The 21,333-nt window shown below is 50.8% G+C and overlaps 2 protein-coding genes across 2 annotated transcripts; one reads left to right on the forward strand and one right to left on the reverse strand.

Moving 5' to 3' along the window:
* Positions 1 to 1,574: 1,574 nt before the first annotated feature.
* On the forward strand, positions 1,575 to 15,288 carry GCAT (glycine C-acetyltransferase). Its single transcript, XM_073325850.1, has 9 exons — positions 1,575 to 1,826; positions 9,204 to 9,334; positions 10,512 to 10,613; positions 11,571 to 11,717; positions 12,084 to 12,238; positions 13,088 to 13,170; positions 13,570 to 13,741; positions 14,265 to 14,386; positions 14,857 to 15,288. The coding sequence occupies exons 1-9, from the start codon at positions 1,628 to 1,630 to the stop codon at positions 15,006 to 15,008; spliced, it is 1,263 nt and encodes a 420-aa protein (XP_073181951.1). The 5' UTR covers positions 1,575 to 1,627; the 3' UTR covers positions 15,009 to 15,288.
* Positions 15,289 to 19,877: 4,589 nt separating this feature from the next.
* LOC140906436 (noggin-like) lies at positions 19,878 to 20,687 on the reverse strand. Its single transcript, XM_073330393.1, has one exon. The coding sequence runs from the start codon at positions 20,685 to 20,687 to the stop codon at positions 19,878 to 19,880; it is 810 nt and encodes a 269-aa protein (XP_073186494.1).
* Positions 20,688 to 21,333: the final 646 nt, after the last annotated feature.

Genomic DNA, 21,333 nt, shown 5'->3' on the forward strand with positions numbered 1-21,333 from the left:
TGAAGAAGTTGGAAGGATTGATGCAACAGATGAAATTGGACAGGCTTCTGAAGAACAAAGGAGTCCTTTAAATTTAAAGGTACTCTGCAAGACTAGATGGGCAGTGTGAATGAAAGCCACTGAGGCAATGATAGTAAATTTTCAGAGTATAATTGAATGCCTAGAAGATGGAATTGTTATTGAATGCAAGAGTTGTGAGACATATGTTGAGCAAAAAGCAACCTGTCTTTGATGGGTTGGATGTTCTACCTCAACCTGTTATAGTGGCCTAGGATCTTAGTCACGGTGGCTGCAGTCTCTGGAGTCCTTTGGTCAAAGAAAATTGATCTGTTTCAAGTGCTCTGGATATTTGAGAGCACAGTGAATGAGCTATGCAAATTCAGATCTGAAGAAAAGTGTGAGGAAATTATAAAAGAATCTCACAACAGGTAAGAAGCAATAGGTTTTGAAAGTGCAAACTATTCAAGTCACAGGAAGAGACATGTACACCGCCGGGATGATGAATTTGCACATGATTCTGTGTTAGAAGCAAAAGATAACTATCAAAGGAAATATTTGACGTCTTAGACAATATGATTGGGGAACTAAAATCTCAGTGTGAGAGATATGAAGAGGTCGTTATTCTATCTGGTTTCCTCCATCCCAGACAACTTCAGAATAACTTTAGAAAAGTCAAAGGAGGAAGTTCTTAAACTCAGAGGAATTCACAAGATTATGTCTTTCAAGAGGTATTATTTTACAAAAGACATAGAGGTGTTCAATTTGTCAGTTGGAGTCCAGAGCTACTTGAATTTCATAGTGTCAAGTTCTCTTGATGATGTTTTACCTTACCAGAAATGGAAATGTGTTGAATCTGTCTCACCCTACAATGTGGCTGGTGATGAATGTGCGAAAAGCACATTAGGATGTGTCAAAAACTATATGTGTTCAACACTATTACAGACACGGCGGCGTGACCTTGCTCTCCTTAAAACAGAGAAAGATGAGATCGCAAGGTTGGAGCTGGACAGAATCATAGAACACTTTGCCAAGGAAACATGTTGCTGTGGTGGGAGGTTCCAATACATGGAAATGCAAGCCAGCACAGTTAGAGTCCACTTTTGTTTAGGCCTGTGATTTTTGATTGGGGTGTTTGTGTGTGTTTTGTTTTTTTCCTCTTCATGTTTAAATAAGCCTAAGGCGACGTGACCATTGAACCCCAGGCAGCGGATTTGCTGACCAAACTCTGACCCTTAAACCTGCCCCTGCCTGGATTCAGTCATGACCTGCAGCAGCTCCGGCTTTCCCATTCCCCTTGGACAACCCCATCCCTCTGTCCCTAGTTCTGCTCTTGGCCTGGGGTCCCCCATGTACCTCAGTCCTCCCCTGTAGGACCCACTTGTTCTTACAGTTACGAGACCCAGGCAGGGCTGGGTCAGGGCCCCTCAACCCTAGGGCCGGGGTCGCTGGCTCGGGCTCCAGCTTCCCCCACACCCCTAGTCCAGGCTGTGGGCCCTGGCCCCTTAAATAAACGCCGTCGCTGGCTGGTGCGCCTTCTGATTGGCTGGTTCGGGTTCCGCCTCCGCCGTATGTTTCCTTCCCAGGCTCTTTGCCGCTTGCCTTGCCTCGGTGTCGCGCAGCTGGGGGAATGTGGGGCCGCCGTCTCCTGAGCTCCCCCCTCTCCCCGGGGCGGTGCAGGGCCTACAGGGCGAGGGCTGCCCTGGCCCAACTCAGCCACGTCCTGGAGGCTGAGCTGGAGAGCATCCGAGGCGCTGGTACCTGGAAGAGTGAGAGGGTTATAACATCAAAACAAGGGCCACATATCCACGTAGAAGGCAGCAGAGGAGGTGGGTATTGCATCAACGAAATGTAACGCGTCTCCGGTGCTGGCTAGGCAGTGGGAGAGGAGAGACCCACGGGGCAGAGGATTATAAGAAACTCCAGACGAATTTAAGACTATATAGGGGAGAGTGCAGCCCTGTGGCCCACGAAATTCAGCTTTGATATTCATCAGATAATGAATATAAACCAAAACAGCCTGACTCACCCATGTGCTAATGGTCGGGAAGGGGAGAGAGAACTGGAGAGAGAACCGTGGAGGCACATGCAGTAAAAACATGAACATGATTATTGTGTTTTATAAAAGACATGGAAAATACAGTATTATTTCAGGAAACCCCCGCTTTAGAGCAGTGTGTTTTCAGATTACAAAAGGGGTAGCTGAGATTATTGAATCAAGGGCAATGAAGATTGATAGGTCCTGGGTAGAAATTACATACACCAAAAGATTACAGAACGAAGGATTGTTTAATTTAGGTGGGAGAAGTGTTCGAGAAGATTTAAGCATTGTCAGGCTAAAATAATATTTTTTTAAAATGTAAAACAAAGACTATTGAACATCCAGTTTAATGGACATTGTTTATACACTGTTTATTTTTTGTATTTCTCTCACCTTGGACAATGATGTTATATTAGCCATTTTCAGTTTTGTTTCTAGTCAATATATCTTTTGGGTTCTGCACAAGCACAATGTGGCAAGGCAGTTTGTGAAGATAGTATGGGGCTTTTCGTTTGTTTTTGTGTTTTATTTGAAAACTTTCTCTTTTAATTAAAAAACAAAACCCAATTCCGTGGGTGTCCATTTTTCTAAAACATAATTTTATTTTTGTTTGTTCGTAAAAAATACATTTTGGGCCTAATTTGACCTGCCTCGATGCCTAAAAGGGACAGATTTATTATTATGAGGACTATAGTGAAAGATGGTCAGATCCTTCCCTCTTATGCAGTCCCATAATATGAGAACAAGGGATCACTTGGTTAAGTTAATGGCAAGTAAATTTAAAGCCAGTCAAAGGAAATACTGCTTCTTGCTGTGTGTAATCCAGCCTGTAGAATCCTTGCTACAGGAAGTCACGGAGTCAAATACTGCATCTGGAGTATTTAAAAAAGAGCTGGATGATTTTATGACCAATAATAATGTTTGTGTTTATGCCAGCTAAAATAAGGCAATCAAAACTCTCACTTCAAGAAGCAGAGTGATCACTGCAGCGCTTAGGAATGAATTTGTTCCTTCTTTTTAAGGTTTTTTGGGTGATAAATGCAAGGCAGTAGTATTTATGAGCACTGGACTGGGACTTGGAAGATGAGTTCTTCACTCTTCAGCAGATTTCTTGCATGACCTCAGGCAAGTCACTTGTGCTATGTCTACACTGGCAATTGAACGACAAAACTTTTGTCTTTCAGAGGTGTTACCACACCCCCTCAATCCCCCCAAAAGACAAAAGTTTTGCCAACGACAAGCGCCAGTGTGAACAGTGCGCTCCTGCCAACAACGCAAATGCCGCTCATTGGGGGTGGAAGTTTTTTGTTGGCAGGAGAGACAACAAACAGTGGCTATGCTGTGCGACTTTTAGTGGCACGGCTGTAGCGACACAGCCATGTTGTTAAAAGCCATGTCGTTAAAAGCCTAAGGCTATGTCTACGCTAGAGACTTTACAGTGGCACAGCTCTCCTGTCGGCATAATTAAACCACCCCCCCACGAGCGGCAGTAGCTGTGTCTTCTGCTGACGTAGTACACTCGCGCTTCTGTCAGTGTAACTTATCTCACTCAAAGATGTTGGGGTTTTTTTTTCACACCCCTGACAGACCAAAGTTTTTCCAACAAAAGTACTAGTGTAGACATAGCCTGACTCTCTGTCTCTTCAGACTTGAAATAAGGTGGAGACCAGGTGGGTGAGGTCATAGCTTTTATTGGACCAACTTCTGTTGGGGAGAGACAAGCTTTCAAGTCCCACAGAGCTCTTCAGGGCTGGGAAAGGTACTCTGAGCGTCACAGCTAAGGGCAGGCCTAAACCTGCAGAGAAGCAGCTGCCCTGCTGTAGGGTGAAGACGCTCTAAGGGCTAGTCTACACTGGCAACGCAGCGCTTGTGTGGTCGTGGTGTGGCACTGGGAGAGAGTGAAAAGTGTTCACCCACAGGCGATAGGCTATTTTTGTCTTTTATCATTTTCCTGTGTGAGTTCATTTGAAACCGTAATGGTTGTCTGGTTTCACACACATCGTTGTTACTGGGGAATTTAGTGCACTGATTGCGGTACGCCACATGTGATAGGCATGTGTAGGATGTATGGTTTTCGAAAGGTGTGTTGTAGGGGATGTTGATCATTATAGTAGTGGAGATATGTCTGCAGGTTTGCATTTGTTGTTCTGGCACGGTCCAGTGCTGCTTTGAGTTGGTGTGTTTTGATTTGTGGGAAGCTTGCTTCTGATGATGAGCTTGGGGAGGCTGTTTGAAGGCCAGAAGTGAAGCATCAGGAAAGATATTTTTTTTTTTTTTTTTTCAGGATGAGGTCTCCACTCCGTATGGATTGTAGTTGTTTGATGAAACCCCATATGGGTTCCAGCGTGGGGTGAAGGGGATTTATTTCTGTATCAAAGCAGGTTCTCTTGGGGTATTTTGGTGGCCTGTTCCATGAAGCGATCTACTTCTCTGGAGTGTCCTTGTTTGGTGAAGTTGGTTTTGAGTGTGTTAATGTGTATATTTCAGATTTTCTCCTCTGACCATATTCTGTGGTACCTGAGTGCCTGCCTATAGATAACAGATTTCTTGGTGTGTTAGGGGTGGTTATTGGATTTGTGAAGGTAGGTGTGGCGATCCGTCGGTTTCTTGTATATAGTTGTCTGTAGGGTTCCATTGCTGAAGCTGATTGGGTGTCCAGGAAGTTGATGCTACTGTGGGAGTGTTCCAGAGAGAGTTTAATGGACAGATAGTGGTTTTTGAAGTTGTGGTGGAAATCTGTGAGGGAGTTTAAGCCTTCTGTCCAGAGGATGAAAATATCAATGTATCTCAGATATATAATTGGTTTTGTGGTGCACTTGTCCAGAAATTCTTCAAGGTAGCCAACAAAGCTATTGGCATATTGGGGAGCCATCCTAGTAACCAGGGCTGTTCCCATGGTTTAGACAAGGTTTTTGTTGAATGTAAAATTGTTTTGGGTGAGGATGTAATGGATGAGTTGGGAGAGCGTTTGGGGAGGATATCTGAGGTTTGTCCGTTGTCTTGTAAATATTTGAGGCAGGCAGCCATGTCGTCATTGTTAGGGTTGTTGTTGTATGGGGAAGTGACATGCATGGTGGTGAGGATGGTGTTCCAAGGGAGGTTGTTAATGTTACAGAGCTTGTGGAGGAAATCGGTTGTGTCCTGGAGGAAATTGGGCCTTTGTGCGGTGAGTGGTTTGACGATGGTTTCTATGAGTCCCAATATTCCTTCAGTAAGAGTGCTGTGGTCAGATATGATGGGTTGACCTGGGTTCCTTTGTTTGTGTAGCTTGGGAAGCATGTAGAAGGTGCCTGGCATGGGTTCATGGGGGATGAGTTTATAGAGTTTCTCTTGGAGTTGTTTGGAGAAGGATTTGATGATATTCCTAAATTCCTGGGTAAATTGTGGTGTGGGGTCTTTTTTGAGTTCTTTATAGTAGGTGGTGTCAGAGAGTTGTCAGTTGGCCTCATTAACATAGTCATCATAGTTGAGGACTACAGTGGCACTCCCTTTGACTTTGGTTTGATAACTATCTGGTGGTTAGATTTCAGGACTGTATGGCTGTCCTCTCAGTGGTGGATAGATTATGGTGGATGTGATGTTTGTTAAGGATTTCTCAGTCAATATTTTCCCCTGAAGCAATCAATGTAATCATGGGTGTGGTTTCATCCACTCTGTGGTATCCAATCTGAGGATTCTTTTTTCTTATGATTGCTGGTGGGGACGTGGTAATTGTGAGTGGTGTCATTGTGAAATAATTCTTTGGGGCGGAGGCAGTGGAAGAATTGTTCTAGTTTTCCACATGTTAGTACGGCATCAGGTTCTGTGGTGGGACAGAAGCTTAGCTCCTTGGAGCGTACAGATAATTCATCTCCAGTGAGGAGTAGTCTTGATAAATTGATGACATTTGGGTGTCGTGTAATGTCCATGTGGTAGGTACTGGTGCCATGGTTTCTCCCGGAGGTGTTCTGGGTCACTGTTGTTCTGTGGGTTGTGGGGTAGTTGTAGTTGGTTCCACTTTTTGTTTTTGTGTTGGGTGGCTGTCCTCAGGTTGTTTTTTTTTTTTGATAGTTGTTTTGGATTTCTTGCATCATTTCCAAGTAACTTTCTGTTTGTTTGTTTTTTCCTTCCAGTGTGTGGTGCACCTTTTTAACAGTGGGGGTAATTAATAATGGGAACAAATTACCAAAGGTAATGGTGGATTCTTCATCACAGGAAATTTTAAAATCAAGATTGGATTTTTTTTTCTATAAGACATGCTCTAATCTAAATAGGAATTAATTTAGGGAAGTCCTGTGTTATGCAGGAGGTCAGATAGACGATCACAGTGGTCCCTTCTGGCCTCAGCATTGTGAATCTCTACCTCAGTTTCCCCATCTGTCAAATGGGAATAATGTTGCCTTTCTCCCATGCTTTCTCTGTCTCTTGCTATGTTTTGTTATGATGCCCAGCCCAATGGAGCCCCAGTCACAGTTGGATCACTATTGTAATACTCTCAATGTACAGGGCCAATTTTTATTATTTGTAAGAGCTTTAGTTTTTTGACTAAACCCATGGAGAAAACACAGAATTTCTACCCCACCATATATAAATTTCAAAACCCACTTAAAAAACCTAAGCCACTCACATGGCCAACCACCACCTTCCATGAGCTGTTTGGTTGTATCACTCTGAGATATATTCTAGAAACGTAATATTCCTGTTCTATAAAAAGCTTAACCCACACCTGGCTGTTGATGATTTGTGTCTGTGACTGCATATCACTGTCTAGACAAGTACCGATCTCTGGCAATATTTCAGCCCATTTATACTAAATCACAACAGAAAAACCAAACAAACAGAACTGGGGAAGCTGACTTCCTGATGCCCCCGATATGGTTAATGCATAGGTAAGGACCTGCCTACAAGAGAGAACCAACTTTTTACTGTGTCTTGAGATAGCGTATTGCAGCTCAGTCCTCTGACACTGAGGCGCTTGTAGTGTATTTTAGGCCCTTAGGCTGTGACTCTGTTCTTCAAACAGAATTAAGAAACTGTGTTTAAACATGCTTGTTGCTAATCTGTTTTTTAAGGGCCTAGGATGACCCTGATCCTGCAAACATATGCAGATGCTTTAATTTAAGCATGCGAGTGATCTCATTGGGTTCAATGGGATTACTCATGTGAGTAAGGATAAGCATGTGCATAAGTATTTGCAGGATATGGGGTCATGGTTTGGCAAGCCAGTGTGGTCAGGGCCTAATTTTGCTAGATTTCTACAGATTTCAAACAAACAAACACCCTTTTTTGTAATTTAATGAACATGAAAGGTGTTTTTTGTTTTTGTTTTTTAAAGATGGTTTGATCCCGTCTGCATTGACTGGCCATAATTATGGTTTATTTGGATGGAAAGCTCTTTGGGCCAGGACTGTTTCTGTGTGTGTGTGTGTGTACACAGCACCTACCCAGCACGATAGGATTCTGATACTGACTGAGGCCCTTGGCTTCTACCATGGTATAAATGTTAAACGGAAATAATAAGCATTGGTCCTTATCAGTTCCCAGTCCTTTGTGGCTGGGAGCTCCCTGATGGTGACGGTTGAAGGGGAGTTGTCAGTGTCGGTTTCAGAATCCCATTTTGGTTTTGTGAACACCTGTTGTATTTCAACCTTCATTTCAAATGTAATCTTCAGTATGGCTTGGAGCAGTCAGCCTCTAGCAGGACTTTGACCCCATGTCCGTCCAGAAACTGTCTGAAAAGCTGGGACAGAGCACAGCAATGCACTCCTGGAGCAACAGGGGTTCTACTGGCAGGTCCAATACTGTTGACTGACTCCCTGCCTGAAAGCTGGTGGTGGGTGTTGGACAAGTCTCCAGAGGAAGAGCAGGCACAGAAAAGGTGTCAGAGGCTGTCTTAAGACATGCCGTCTGAGTCATTGCCAGGAACAGCGGGAAGGAGTGGAGACAGGAGGAGCTTGGCTTCCCCTAAAGGACTTGAACCAAACCCAGGACTCACCAGGGGGAGAGGACACTGAGGAGGCTGTGTCCGAAGTTTGTTGTTTTCCATAGATCTGTAACGCTCTTGAGCTTTTTAAGAATAAAGTGTGTGTGAGAAATTCCTTTGCTAAGCCTGTGTGTCCTTGCTTTGCTGCCCTGTTGTCCCGGGAGGGGTTAACTAGAAAAAACCAGCGATCCCACACCCAGACGGGCTCTGGGGACTGTGTCTAAGCTACTGGGGGCTCTGGGGCTGGGGCACTAGTTCCCGGCTCTGAGGCGGCTGGACTGTGGAATCTCAGTGCCCACGAAGGGTGTCAGATGTAGGGCCTGCACCCGGGAGTATGTCTTAAAGACCTAGTGGTAGGACTATTGAGTGACCGGTCACTCCCCAGGGCCAGGGAGCTTAGCAGCACATGGGATTTGTGGTTGGGAGCCAGTCACAACTGACTGGAGTCTGTTCAGAGAGCAGGACTCAGTTGTGACATTGGTTTTCTATTTAGGGCCTGGAAGAGGTGATACTTGCTCACGTTGTCATCTGAGAATTGGTTTGCCTATTTTTATCTGCATTTTCAGATTTTCATCCTATATTCAAAAAACAAAGTGACCAGAAAAAGCCAGGGTTTTAGCACTGTCCTTGAATCACCCTTTTTGGGAACCTGAATTTAACAACCGGAAACTTGGCCTGCCTATTTACCTGAACATCTTCTGAAGCAACAGGCAGCCTGTTTCCCACTGGATGGAGATCCCAGATAGAAGGATCCTCCTTGCCATGCCTGTGCTTATGTGAGGAGAGAGAGAGGGGAAACCGACTAAGCTGTCTTAGTGATGGGTCATTGTGAAGCAATTGGACTTATCTACTTTTGCCCAGTAATCGGCCTAGGGGGGCAGGCTGGGAATGTGTGACACAGGAATGTTTCCATGGTTCCGGGCACATACCTGGCTGCTTTTGGTGTGTTCGCTTCACTCCTGCTATTGGCTGAGGTTTTCTCTATTGTCTATTCAGTCCACTGCATGCATCCAATGAAGTGAGCTGTAGCTCATGAAAGCTTATGCTCAAATAAATTGTGTAGTCTCTCTAAGGTGCCACAAGTCCTCCTGTTCTTTTTGCGGATACAGACTAACACGGCTGCTACTCTGAAACCTATTGTCTTGCTGCATCAGGGGGTGGGTAGGAATTGCTCACTCCTTCCTGCCCTCCTCCTCTTTGCAGGGATCCTGAATTTCTGTGCCAATAACTACCTAGGGCTCTCCAGCCACCCTGAGGTGATCCGCTCTGGACTAGAGGCCCTGGAGAAGTTTGGAGCTGGCCTCAGCTCTGTCCGTTTCATCTGTGGGACGCAGGTATGGGTGGGGCCGTGATCCGGAGTGGAGTACTCACCTTTTCCTTGGGCTAAAACCCAAACATCTGTTGTGCTGCCTGCCACCAAGCTGCTCTGCTCCGAGGTGGAACCAAGTAGGGTGCTTTAGGTCTGTCGTGTGGGCTGGCCTCTCCTGGCTGGCTGGGTGGCTGGCTTCTCTGTTCTAGCCCCTCTTTTTCTCTCCTCTTCCTTCCCTTCTCCCCTACTTGTTTCTCCTTTCCTCCTCCATCTGATCTCTCTCTCCTCCTGTCCTGCTCCCCATGAATGTACTGTCCCCCCTCCCTTCCCTTTATTCCTCACTCTGCCCCTCCCACCCCGCCTCTGTCTGTGTGAGCCTGACCCTTCCACAAATAACCAGGTCTCCACATGAGCTCCTGGGAGAAGGCAAAGCCCTCACTCCCACTCTCTCTTGCATATTAGTTAGCTACCATTCTCCACGATCTCTTCCCAGGATCTTGATTTTCCCCCAAACCAATCCTATATCCACCACTGAGGAAAGAAACCTTTAGCTTTGCCTCCATAGTTACCTATAACAACAGTGCAGGCAGGTGCTCATGTGCTTCCCTTTCTCTAAACACTTATCGGCACGTGCATGTCCACACAGACACAGCTCTGCATGCTTATCCATACACATGGTCACACAGACACGCCCCTACATGCACTCAGTGTAAGGGTATAGAGTAGGCTTTTGCGTTAAACCAATAAAAACCCCCAAGGTTGTGTATAAAAAAACAAACAAACAAAAAAAACCAAAAAACAAACCCTGAGGATCTCTAGTGTTAAAATAAACACCCCAAATTTCCCAGGGCCAGACCTGCAGCTACAATAACTTGAGGTAGCTTCCATGGCATCAGTGAAGCGACCCCAGTTTACATCCGCTGAGGATCTGGGCCCTTTGTGTGGAACTTAAATATCTTGGGGCAACGCCCCAGATAAAAATGGGGAAGTGCCTCAGCGCACGTCACCTGTCCATGTTGGTTTGGAGTCTTGTGGTTGCAGTGATTGGTTTGGGGGACCCACAATGTAGGTCCCTTGGTGAGAAAACTCATCTGGGGAAAAATAGGCACCCCAGACAGAAAACCATGGCAAGCAGGGAACTCTAGCTGGAGCAATGGTCATGTTAATTGAAACCCCTCACTCTCTGTCTTGGCTCTCTCTAGAATATACACAAGAACCTGGAGGAGAAGATCTCTCGTTTCCACCAGAGAGAAGACGCCATCCTGTATGCCAGCTGCTTTGATGCCAATGCTGGTATCTTTGAGGTTCATAGCGCATGTGTTGTGCTTTGTTTAGGGGGCAGCAAGGGCAAGGACCACATAGGCAACAAGTCAAGCTCCCAAAGCGGTTGCTTCTGCTGATGATCTAATTTCCCTCAGCGGGTTGCAGGCTGAAGTTAAGGGAGATGAGACAGGGACAGAGAGGAGGCCTAATGGCTCTGTGTGCTGCTGGGGCGGGGGGCTGAGTGCATCATGGAGGTAGTGCTCTCAGACAGGGAAGGGGTGGCATGGAGGTGCCATGGAGCTTTCTAGTCAGTCTTCATCTCCTCCTTCCTAGTAGGGGTGACCATCACAACGAATCCTAGGTTTTGGGTAGGCCTCTGCAGTGGAACCCATCCAGCTGTCTCCTCAGAGGGACCCATCACTGTTGGTCACCTTCTGCAAGACCCCAACATCCCCAACCTGAGCTCTCTGCACCCGCTCATATGAGAATTCAAAATGGATGCAGCCACTCCACCTAAAAAGTAGGGGAAGCGGTTCATGCATACTGGCAAGGGTGGGTGAGGCCTGCAGGGGAGGATGGGTAGCCCCTTGTGGACGTATGGTGATGGCGAGGATCCCAAAAGTGTGGGGCAAGGGACAACTGTCCCTAGCTTAGGCCCAGCCCTGGAAGAGGAAGTCAGCACATCCTGCAGGGTTGGTGGAGATGTGGCTTATGGAACAAACCACACAAAGAATGCAAAGGGAGAGGAACCCCATGGCAGGGAAAAGGAGCTGAGAGATAGAAGTCTTAGTGGTGTATCACATGACATGAGGAGGGACATGGTGCCCTGGCACTACTCCATGAGTGGCCTGACCACCAATAGGGTGCAGAGGATTCTGGTGGTCGGCTAGTGATGCTGCCAAGCCAGGAGTTCTGTGATGACACAGAATTTTGCCCATGTATCCAGCAAGGACGCTCCCCCTGTAACCCACCGCAGCCCATTGTTTTGCTGTCCGCAGGCACTGCTGACCCCAGAAGACGCGGTGCTGTCGGATGAGCTGAATCACGCCTCCATAATTGACGGGATCCGCCTGTGCAAGGCCAATAAATACCGCTACAAGCACATGGACATGCAGGACCTAGAGGCCAAGCTGCAGGCCGCACAGGTACAAAGACGTGCTCTGCCCTGGGAGTACACTCAGTCTGTGACCCACTTCCAGTCTAGGAGCAAGGTGTCCATCCCCCAGAGAATAACCTTGCATCTTCTAGAGAAGTAACCCCCTTTGGCCAGCACTCGAAGCAGCCTTGCTAGACTCTAGCAAGAATCCAATCCTTTGCTCATTGGCGGGAGGAAGCCTGCCACAATGTGAGCTCAAGAATGGATGGAGGGGAGATGGTGGATGGGGGCCATATATTCATGTATCAGGAGTACTAGACCCCAGTCTCCATTTCCTTCCACTTCCCAAAGAGATTTGCTCAAGCAGTTGTCTTTACCCACGATCCCTTGCAACCTGCCACACACTCTTCCACAGAAACACCGCCTGAGGCTGGTGGCTACCGATGGCGCCTTTTCCATGGATGGTGACATCGCTCCATTGAAGGAGATCTGCAGCCTGGCCCAGAAATACCAGGCCCTCGTCTTCATCGATGAATGCCATGCCACTGGCTTCCTTGGGCCCAATGGGCGGTACGAGACCAGGCCTTCCTGCTAGTCCCATGTCTTACTCTCAGGGGCTAGACCAGCCACTGGTGTGAATATGGGGTTTCTTCCTTGTGGGGCTGTGGATTCTTAGAGACACTAGTCCTTGAAGGGATCCCCACCTGGCCACTGACCCTCCCCAGCCTTACGAGATGGTAGCACCTTCCTTTCTCCACCTGTCTTTGTGTCAGGGAGTGGCATAACCAGGGTGGGCTCAGATTCTGGGGGTAGCGTTCTCAGTCTTGGGGTGTAGGTGGGCGGGGGATTTGTTTGGAGCATACTCAGGGGCCACGTCTCTGCTCTGACTTATGAAACCCCTGGTTTGCTGGGTGCAGGAAGTAAGAGCAGCCTGCCCTGGGGAGAGATGAGGATCCTACGCTCCAAGCCCCCAGTGCTGCCTTTGCTAACAGGGCTGGCTCCCTCCTGCAGGAGGCGACCTCACCCCATCTGGAGAGAGAACTCCCCTGAGGAGGCCAGCCAGGCTGGCTCAGCATGCTTCCCTGGCCTGCACCATGCTGCTTTATGCTACTGCTGGATGGACAAGGCCTCCCACAGCACAGCACATTGGGATTTCACAGCCTGCACCCATAGCTACCGTCCTGGTTCTGCGTATCCTTCGTTTTAGCACTGGATACAGAAGCTGGCAGTGGGGATCCAAATAGGTAGTGATGCCCATTGGGTTAACCTGCCACTGGTGGCGTGGCTACTCCATCAGGACTAGGAAACACCAGAGCCACGCTGGAGAGAAAATGGCAGTGAACTGGTGCCAGGCCACAGCCGCCACGGCCCAGTCCCCCGGGTCGGAGCAGCCAGGGCTGATGGGGTCTCTCCTTGCAGGGGTACTGATGAACTGTTGGGAGTAATGGACCAAGTGGACATCGTCAACTCAACGCTGGGGAAGGCACTTGGAGGAGCAGCAGGTTCAGATATTCCCCTTTCTGGGGCCTTGGCTTTTCTATGTGGCCCTGTACCCGGGAGCTCCCGGAAACCCTTCTGCCCCCCTCCCTTTAACAGTACAAAACTGATGGAAAGCACCAAGATGTGGACAGGAGCCGAAGGACCTGGACCCAACGAGGGTCACTGCAGCAAGGGTGAAGGGGGCCTAGCAAGCCCTGCCATGTGCACCCTCTTCTGACCTTCCTTTGGAGACGTCACACCTGGGCACCCAAGAGGGAACCCATTAGTGAAACTAACCAGCTGGGATCCCAGGCTCTGCTGCCTGTGTTACTGGGAGGGGCGGGAATTTCCCAGGGTCCTGTTGTTGGCTCTTCCTCCCCCTGTCCCTAATGACGCTCTGTTTCTGTCTCCTCCCCCTGCAGGTGGCTACACGACTGGTCCCAAGGCCCTTATCGACCTGCTGCGCCAGCGCTCCCGCCCATACCTCTTCTCCAACAGCCTGCCTCCCGCCGTCGTGGGCTGCGCCTCCAAGGCCCTGGACCTGCTCATGGAGAGCAATGCTATTGCGCAGTCCATGGTGGCCAAGACCAGGCGGTGAGGGCTGAGGACCTGGGATCCTGTCTCAGGGGGAGAGCCCCAACAAGCCCCTTCTCCATGCAGTCACTTCCCTGCCCATCTCACCCCCTTGGCCAGTAGACTCCTTTCTGCTCAGGAGTGAGTTGTTTCTGGTTCTTTATCCGTCCTCTGCTGATAGCACCACCTGTGGTTTCCATGGAGATGGCTGTGATATCACAGCCGTGGGATTACCTAGTGCGAGCTCCAGCATGACCCCACATGCCAGGCGCCTGTCTGGATGCAGAAGGCGCCATGATAGCCAGAGTGGCACAGCGGAGCCTGCCACGGGGCCCTTTGAGGTGGGCAGAAAATAGGAGGGGATCTCAGAGGAACGGCCCCTTCCTCACGCAGGTTGGGTGGTGCGGCGTTTGATCCTGGCCATGGAGGAGCCAGGACGGTGCAGAGCCACACAGCTGCCAGAGCAGTGGGCTGATGGCTGAGGGGAAGGGCTTCCCCGAGCAGGGATGATGTGCTCCTCTTCCCTCCCCTGCCCCCCCTGCAGGTTCCGAAGCAAGATGGCTGCAGCTGGATTTAGCATCTCAGGGAATGATCACCCCATCTGCCCTGTGATGCTGGGCGAGGCCCGGCTAGCATCGGTGATGGCTGATGACATGCTGGAGAGAGGTAAACCTGGAGGGGGCTGTGGCTGTCAGGTGGTGGCGTCATGTGCAGATGAAGGGATGGCCTCTGATCCTCTTTCCCTGTAGCTATCTTACTCCATGTCTGGTAGCCGTATGGGATTTTCTGTACCTCCTCAGCCCCTCCAGCAATGGGGAAGTGCCCCGCTCTAGTTATTCCCTGCTACATTGCCTCTGCTTTGCTAAGGGGCTTTGGAGAAGAAATTTTCCCCACCCTGCCACTCTGCTGGGCAGCACATACACCATTGGCCCTTCCCATTGCTTCCCTTGCAACTCTGTAGGGGGTGCCTCTCCAGTACCAGCATGGAGTTGTGTGCTGCAGTATCTGATCCCTGCTTACGGGGGGACGGGGGGGAGTGAGAAAAGGAGCTAAAACCCCTGAAGACCCCCTCCCACCAGTAAAGGAGCCCCAGTATTAATGTTTGCCTCCCCCTTGCACATGACTCTCATCACCAGGCATTTATGTCATCGGCTTCAGCTACCCTGTGGTCCCCAAGGGGAAGGCACGGATCCGGGTGCAGATCTCAGCCGTCCACAGCGAGGACGACATCGACCGCTGCGTGGAGGCTTTCACAGAGGTGGGGCGTAAACATGGAGCATTGCCCTGAATAGCCAGCAGGCACAGGGGATGTGATGGGGCCTTTTCCAGCCTTTCCACAAGCAAGACTATGCCTAACCTGGGGAAGAACTATAACCAGAGTGATGCCCAGAAGATAGTAGAATGTTGAAGATAAATGGATCCTGGTCTCTAGGAGGCATTCGCTACCATAGCGTTTACAGTGGTGGGGGGCGATGGTTTGGGGGTGGCTCTTCATGTTACAACACACATTAAAGATTCCACCAAGACATAAAATCCGCACAATCAAGCATCTTGGTGTGATTCTCCCATCCCAGGCCTGCAGTCTGTTCTTCCCCTCCTTCCGGCTGCTGCGGGCCATGGTGGGGAGCTTGGAGGGGGGGAAATGGTGTTGTCCCCTGAGGACAGTTGTGGGGGGTTAGAGCCTGCTGTTAGTAATCATTGTACACTTAAAGGGCATGGTTCATCTTAGCCCCTCTAAACAGCTCCAGTGGCATAAAGGGGCTGGAAAGCCGGCAGATCTGGCCCCCAGGGAATTCCCCCAGTGCAGAGGGGAGCTGGCATAACAGCTCTATGCCATGCCCGTTGGCACATCACCTCACTAACTGCTGTAAAGGGCCCATTAGCCCTGCCTGGGATGTTGGTGCCACTGTAGCTAGGGGCTTGGGGCCACTCTCCCCTCTCTGGTAATAGTTTCCATGCCGCATTGGCCATTTCAAGCCCTTATGCTTAAGTTGCTGTCCTGGTCTCCGAACACTTCACCTCCCGTGTCTGTCTCGCCTACTCCGTCTGTAGGAGGCAGAGGAAATGCAGCTCAGTAGGTAGACCAGCAGCATTGTACCCCGTGGCCTTCTGGGGTCTCGTCAGGACTAGGCCACCGGTAAAATGGGCTGGGTTGGTTCTCGGTACCGTTCTTACGCAGTCTACAAACAACAATCACCATCCAGTAGAGGGCGCTGCTGCCCAACGTCTCTTCATAGAAGAAGGCTGGGGAGGGAGGGAGGGGAGTTCACAGAGGCTGTGTTGTCTCCAGGGGTTGAGGAGATGATCGCATTTGATGACAGTAACCTATAATTTGGATCCATTTGTTGCAATTATAACATGCCAGAAAACATGGAGCGAGGTCGGGCACTGGGACTTGTTCGTTCAAGCTCTTTGTGAGCAATTCATTTTGCAGGAGCCAGAAGTGAACCCAAGACACCATGCAGGAGAATTTTTGGCATCGTCTTTGCTCTAAATCAGAAACCTCCCGCGTGTGTGCATGCATGCGGGCGCCCTGTGTTGGCACCGCTCTGCAGGGCAAGGCAGCACTAACGTTAGCTGGTAGCTAATCCTCCCTGCGTCCCTGGGAGCAGTGGTGGGAAGTGTTACTGCCCCTCTAGAGAGCAAGAGGTAGCCCCCAAGTTAAGGAGGTGCTGGCCTACACAAGGCCTGTAAGATTTGCCCCAGCCCCTTGAACTGTATCCAGTAGCAAACAGGGAGATATCTGAGGCCAGATGGTGCACGCTCAAGGCAGCCCACCTCGCTTAGGAGATGAGCAGCTGTATTTTGTCCCCTCTGAAGCTTCTAGATGGTCTTTTTTTACAAGTGAGAGCTCGGGCATCTCTTGGTAGTTCTTTATCCAGTGATGCGGCTTGAAAATGAGTTGGCTCTGCTTGTCGAACTGCCACCAAGACACCTGTAAAAAGCGGCTGGAACAGGGAGGCAGAACTAGCCTGGTTGGTCTCCCCTGGTAGCTGCTGGCCCACAAGAGGCACCAGGAGAAAGCACCTGGGCAGCAGAGCCACCGCAGGGCCAGGTAGTCATTTCTTTCCTGTTACTTTTCCACATAAGCAATCACCGCAGTTGCCACATGGCCACTGGGCACTCGCGGGGGTGGGATGAGAGGTGATTGGGAGCCTGGGAAGGGCTACCAGGAGGCAATCTCTGTTCAGACTTGGTCTCCACCACGAAAACAAATGGGAATTGCCCTGTTTTAAAATGACAGGGGGCTAAAGGATCAGGAGAACGTTTGCTCCGGTTCCCAAAGGGCTCCTGTGTGCGTGCTTCCCATCTGGTAAGCTCCAGCCTTGTGAAAACTCTCCAGTCATCGGAGCCTGCTGGCACCAGTGCTAACCAACTCAGAGCAAAACCCCTGCCCAGGGGCACCCCTAGCTGAGAGGGGGATAGCCGTGTCAGGGCCAGCATATGCAGAACAAGTCAGCTCTGTCTCATGGCCACAGAAAATTATGGGAAGCTGCCTGCCACTCAGGGGCCCCATTGTACCATAAAACCAGCAGGGAGGGGCTAAGCCTCAGGGTGGGGGAGGTGCTTTGAGCCCCCCAGCAAAGCTTCCACCGTTTTAGTTATCTAAGCCACTTTTATCTTCTCACAGCCTGTATTTACTTGTGCCCTTTTCTCCGCAGTAGGGGTAGTACACCTAGCCCTGGCCTTGCCCCTGCATCTGGCGCACTGTAGCGAACCTGCAGCAACTCTTCTGTTCCAGTCCTGGGTTCCCACACAGCTCTACCAAATGCTAATGTGCCCCATTCTTGGTTTGCAGCTCCCTGCTGCTCCAGACCTGCTCTCCTAGTGCCCCTCAGTCCTGGTCTGCAGCTGTCCCTGCTATCCTAATCCAGCACCCATGTCAGCCAGGAGTATTGCTGAGCCAGCGCACACAGGTTGATGGTAGAAAGAGGAAGCAGATGGGAGAGGAGAAAGGCCCCTTTTGCTGCTGCCAAACTCTCCCCTAGTAACAAGATCCCTGTGCCTCCTTCCTCAAGTGGCCCAGTTTAGCCTCTTCCCCCTCAACTGCCAAATCCCTCCCCAAGGGGCCAGCTCCCCCAGCCCCACACCACCCAGCTGCCAGACCTGCCCAAACCTCCCCACTCCCTCTGCCACAGCTGCCTCCTCTGTCCCCTCCATCCTCCCGCTCCCCTTTAGCTGCCAAACACTTTGTCTTCATCCAGGTCTTCCCCCAACAGCAGCTGTGGTTCAAGACCCAGCTGTGCAGTTTCTGCAACAGCGTGAGCAAAATGGGGAGATCTTGAGCAAGCAAGGGTTTGGAGAAATGAAATATTGCAAACAAATAATGCCCCGTCGATTGTGGGATTTGTGTTAACATTTAATTCACTCGAAAGCTCTCTGGTTCTCACCATTTCCTGGTGTATGTCACAGTGCTGTAGATGACGCAGCTTCTCACAGTGTGCCCCACGGAAATCAGAGGGTGCTTGCTGCTCGGCAGACTACACAAGGCCAAGGCCATGCATCCCCTGCTATTCTAGTCTAGGGCTCTCCCCAGCTCTGCTGATGCACCTCAGTCCTGATCTGCCGCTCTCTGCCTCCTATGCAGTCCAGCCCCTCGCAACCCACACAGCGACACCAGTACATCTTGAGCCTGACCTGCAGCGACTGTATGCCTGACCTGCCACTGGTTGCAATGCGCACAGCCCTATCTCAAGCCGAATCTGCAGCTCCCCCTCATCCAATTCTGCGCAGAGGAAAAGACGTCTGTTAGTAGTGCGTTGGTGCTCTGCACTGGGCTGAGATCCACCGAGCTCATTTCATTACTGATGCCAAGGCAGCAGTTGAACCCAGTCCTCCAGAGCCCCATTAACTCTGCTCTACGCAGAGAAGACCTCAGCTGCGGGCAAGTATTTCACTGTAATTGGTATAGGTCAGGACGGAGACACAGACCAAGCCCATGGGGAGAGCAGGGCTTGAATCAAGGTAGCCACAGAGGCTGCTGCAGGCCCAGAGATGAGAGGCACAGGGCTGCTTTGGGTTCATTTGTTTGGGCTGTGGCGGGAAACGGAGCCGACCCTGTCCCAAGTCCTTCACAGCAGATAAATCGCTCAAACAACAGGCAAGCACAAGGACTCCCTGTGTAAACAGCTAACCACTGCCCTTCTTGCTTCTGGCTGTCTCTCTTCTTGCTCCCAGGTAAGGAATAGGGGACAGAGGGAGCAGAAGTGACCCCACTTCCGAGAGTCCATGCCAGTGCCCGGTAACCTTCATGGGAAGGCTCCCATGATTGGTTCCCATGAGTGCAGTGGGCTCTGGTTCAGGCCCATAGTACAGAACCCACCTCCTCCCAATGCAGCCCTGCCCTGCTCTGCCACCACAGGGAACCCTCCAGTTTAACCGAGCAGCACAGCACCCACTTCCCTTTGGGATTAGCCTTGCTGTGGTAGCACTGGGGACAAGCTGACGTCCTGAAGTGGGGATTTGAACCTATGACCCATAAGCAAAGGCTTAGCAGGCTGTGCCACTTAGCCAAGCAGCTGTGGATAGCAAAGGGATCAGTTTGGCTCCAGTTATGTATTAAATGCCACAGACTCCTACAAGTTCTTATTCTGTATCTTTATTGCTCCACACACACAGCAGGACTTCCGTTTGGTAGTAATCGTAGCCAGCATTTCTGTAGCACCTTACCCCCATGGATCCCAAAGCCTTAGTATTATGAATCTAAACCTGAGATGACTATTGATGCCTCCAGTTCCCATAGCACTCTGTTCCTGGCTTCATTCCCTTGGATATGGGTGGGGAGCCCAAGTTCTGGCTTCCCCCTCTTCTGTAAATTTCTAGGGATCCCCAGCTTTCCACAGCCTCAGAATTTCCTCCAGGAGGATGCTGGATCCCGGCTGTAGGGGATGGAGAGATTAGAGGAGTATCTCTCCGTGATTTCTTGCTGGTCCAGGTGGAGATGAGAACATCTGGAGAGGACTCCCAGCTCTATCTGCAGTAAGGAACGTGGGTGGGGTCATGCCATCCTTCGCTCAGCCTCTCACGCCCTGGCTGCGCAGGCGATTTCAAACTGCTGCAACATGATAGCAAACCCCTGAAGGAGCACCAAGGTGGCAATGCACCCATGACCTCACCCCTCCAGTGGGGGAAGAGCCCCCTGCCCCTCACTGTCCTATTACCGACAGGAGCACTTGCAAGCAGACACTACTGGGTAGGGAATCTGCCTCCAGGTGCATTGCTGGAGAGTCCTGCCCGTGTCTATGGCTGGGTCCTTGCTCATCCAGCAGTGCCAGACCAGGAGCTTGATGTGGGTGAACTGGGCAGGACGGCAGGTCATGCCAGGAGGCCAGGAGCAGCCAGTGTGGGAGGTGTCACACTCTGTGTGGCGGACCCAACGTGGCCAGAAGACAGGCCCCAGATCCACCCAGGATGAGGTCAGGTGGCAGGTGGCGCTGTCCACCAGCCACCGACGGAGGCGGTGGGCAACAGCTTGGCTTAGGTTGCTGGCTGTCCTCTCCTCCGGGGGCAGCAGGATAGGAAGCTCCACGTTTTCAGCCTCTTGCAGCAGCTTCTTCCGGTAACGGCTGGTGCCATCGGCCAGGTCCTGGCTCAGGGTGCCCAGCTGCTCCAGGCTGGTGTTGCGGCTTCGTGGATCCTGCGAGGACATCCAGAAGGGGTCGTATGAGGGGCCCAGCAGCTTCAACAACCGAGGGGCCCTGAGATGCTTGGGCTTGGGGGCATAGTGGTAGTCATTGGGAGAGCGGGACAGGCTATATGGCCTCACGTGGGCAGATGGCTTGCTCCGGATGAGGTGGACATCAGGATTGGGTGGGGTGGTCTCACTGATCTTCTCAGGCTGCAGAAGGTCCTCACTTAGGGGAAGGTCTCCCTCCTGGGAGAGGAGAGAGGCTCCAGAGGGAAGAGGCCCGTGGCCCCAGCTCCCCAGCAGCAGCAGGCAAATGAGACCTGCTCTGGCCACCTCCATGATGGGTGCAGCTCGTTCGGGGCTCCCCTTGTGTGTGTCTTGCTGCAGGCTGGCACTCCGAGTTCCCTCCCGCTACCTCTCTGGTTATCAGTGGATCCCTTTGGCTGAGAGAAATCCGTCCCCTTTCCCCTCATTACAGAGTCTGATACCAGACACTGCTGCAGCTCACAGAGACACAACCAGCGAATCACAGGGACACTTCCCCCCACCCCCCGGCTGGCTGGGTGCAGAGGCAGTGGGTGATGCCAAGTGCAGCAGGTGCAGCTACAGGAGTATGGGTGGTGCTGAGTGGTAGGATTACAGTGAGTTTTGCTGACTGTAGAGCTACAGTAAGTGCTGCTGGGTCCCACAGGTGCTGCTGGCGGTGTAGGGAAGCTGCTTGGTGGAGGGGGGGTAAGTGGGGATGTAAAGATGTTCCTGCGTGTTGGGGTGCAACAGGTCCTGCTTGGCAAGGAGGGACGGTGGGTGTTGCTGGGGAAGTGGGGCTATGGCAGGGTATGGCTGAGGTTGAAGATGTGCCGCTGGTTGTCGAGGTGCGATGGGTGCTGCTGAGGCTGTAGGTCCAGCAGTTGATGCTGGAGGTGCTGCTGGAAGCACCATCCGTTGCTGGGTGTAGGGGGAAATCTCACGGCTAAGCCCTGTTGAG

Source organism: Lepidochelys kempii, chromosome 1 (genome assembly GCF_965140265.1).
Source record: "Lepidochelys kempii isolate rLepKem1 chromosome 1, rLepKem1.hap2, whole genome shotgun sequence".
Classification (NCBI taxonomy): domain Eukaryota; kingdom Metazoa; phylum Chordata; order Testudines; family Cheloniidae; genus Lepidochelys; species Lepidochelys kempii.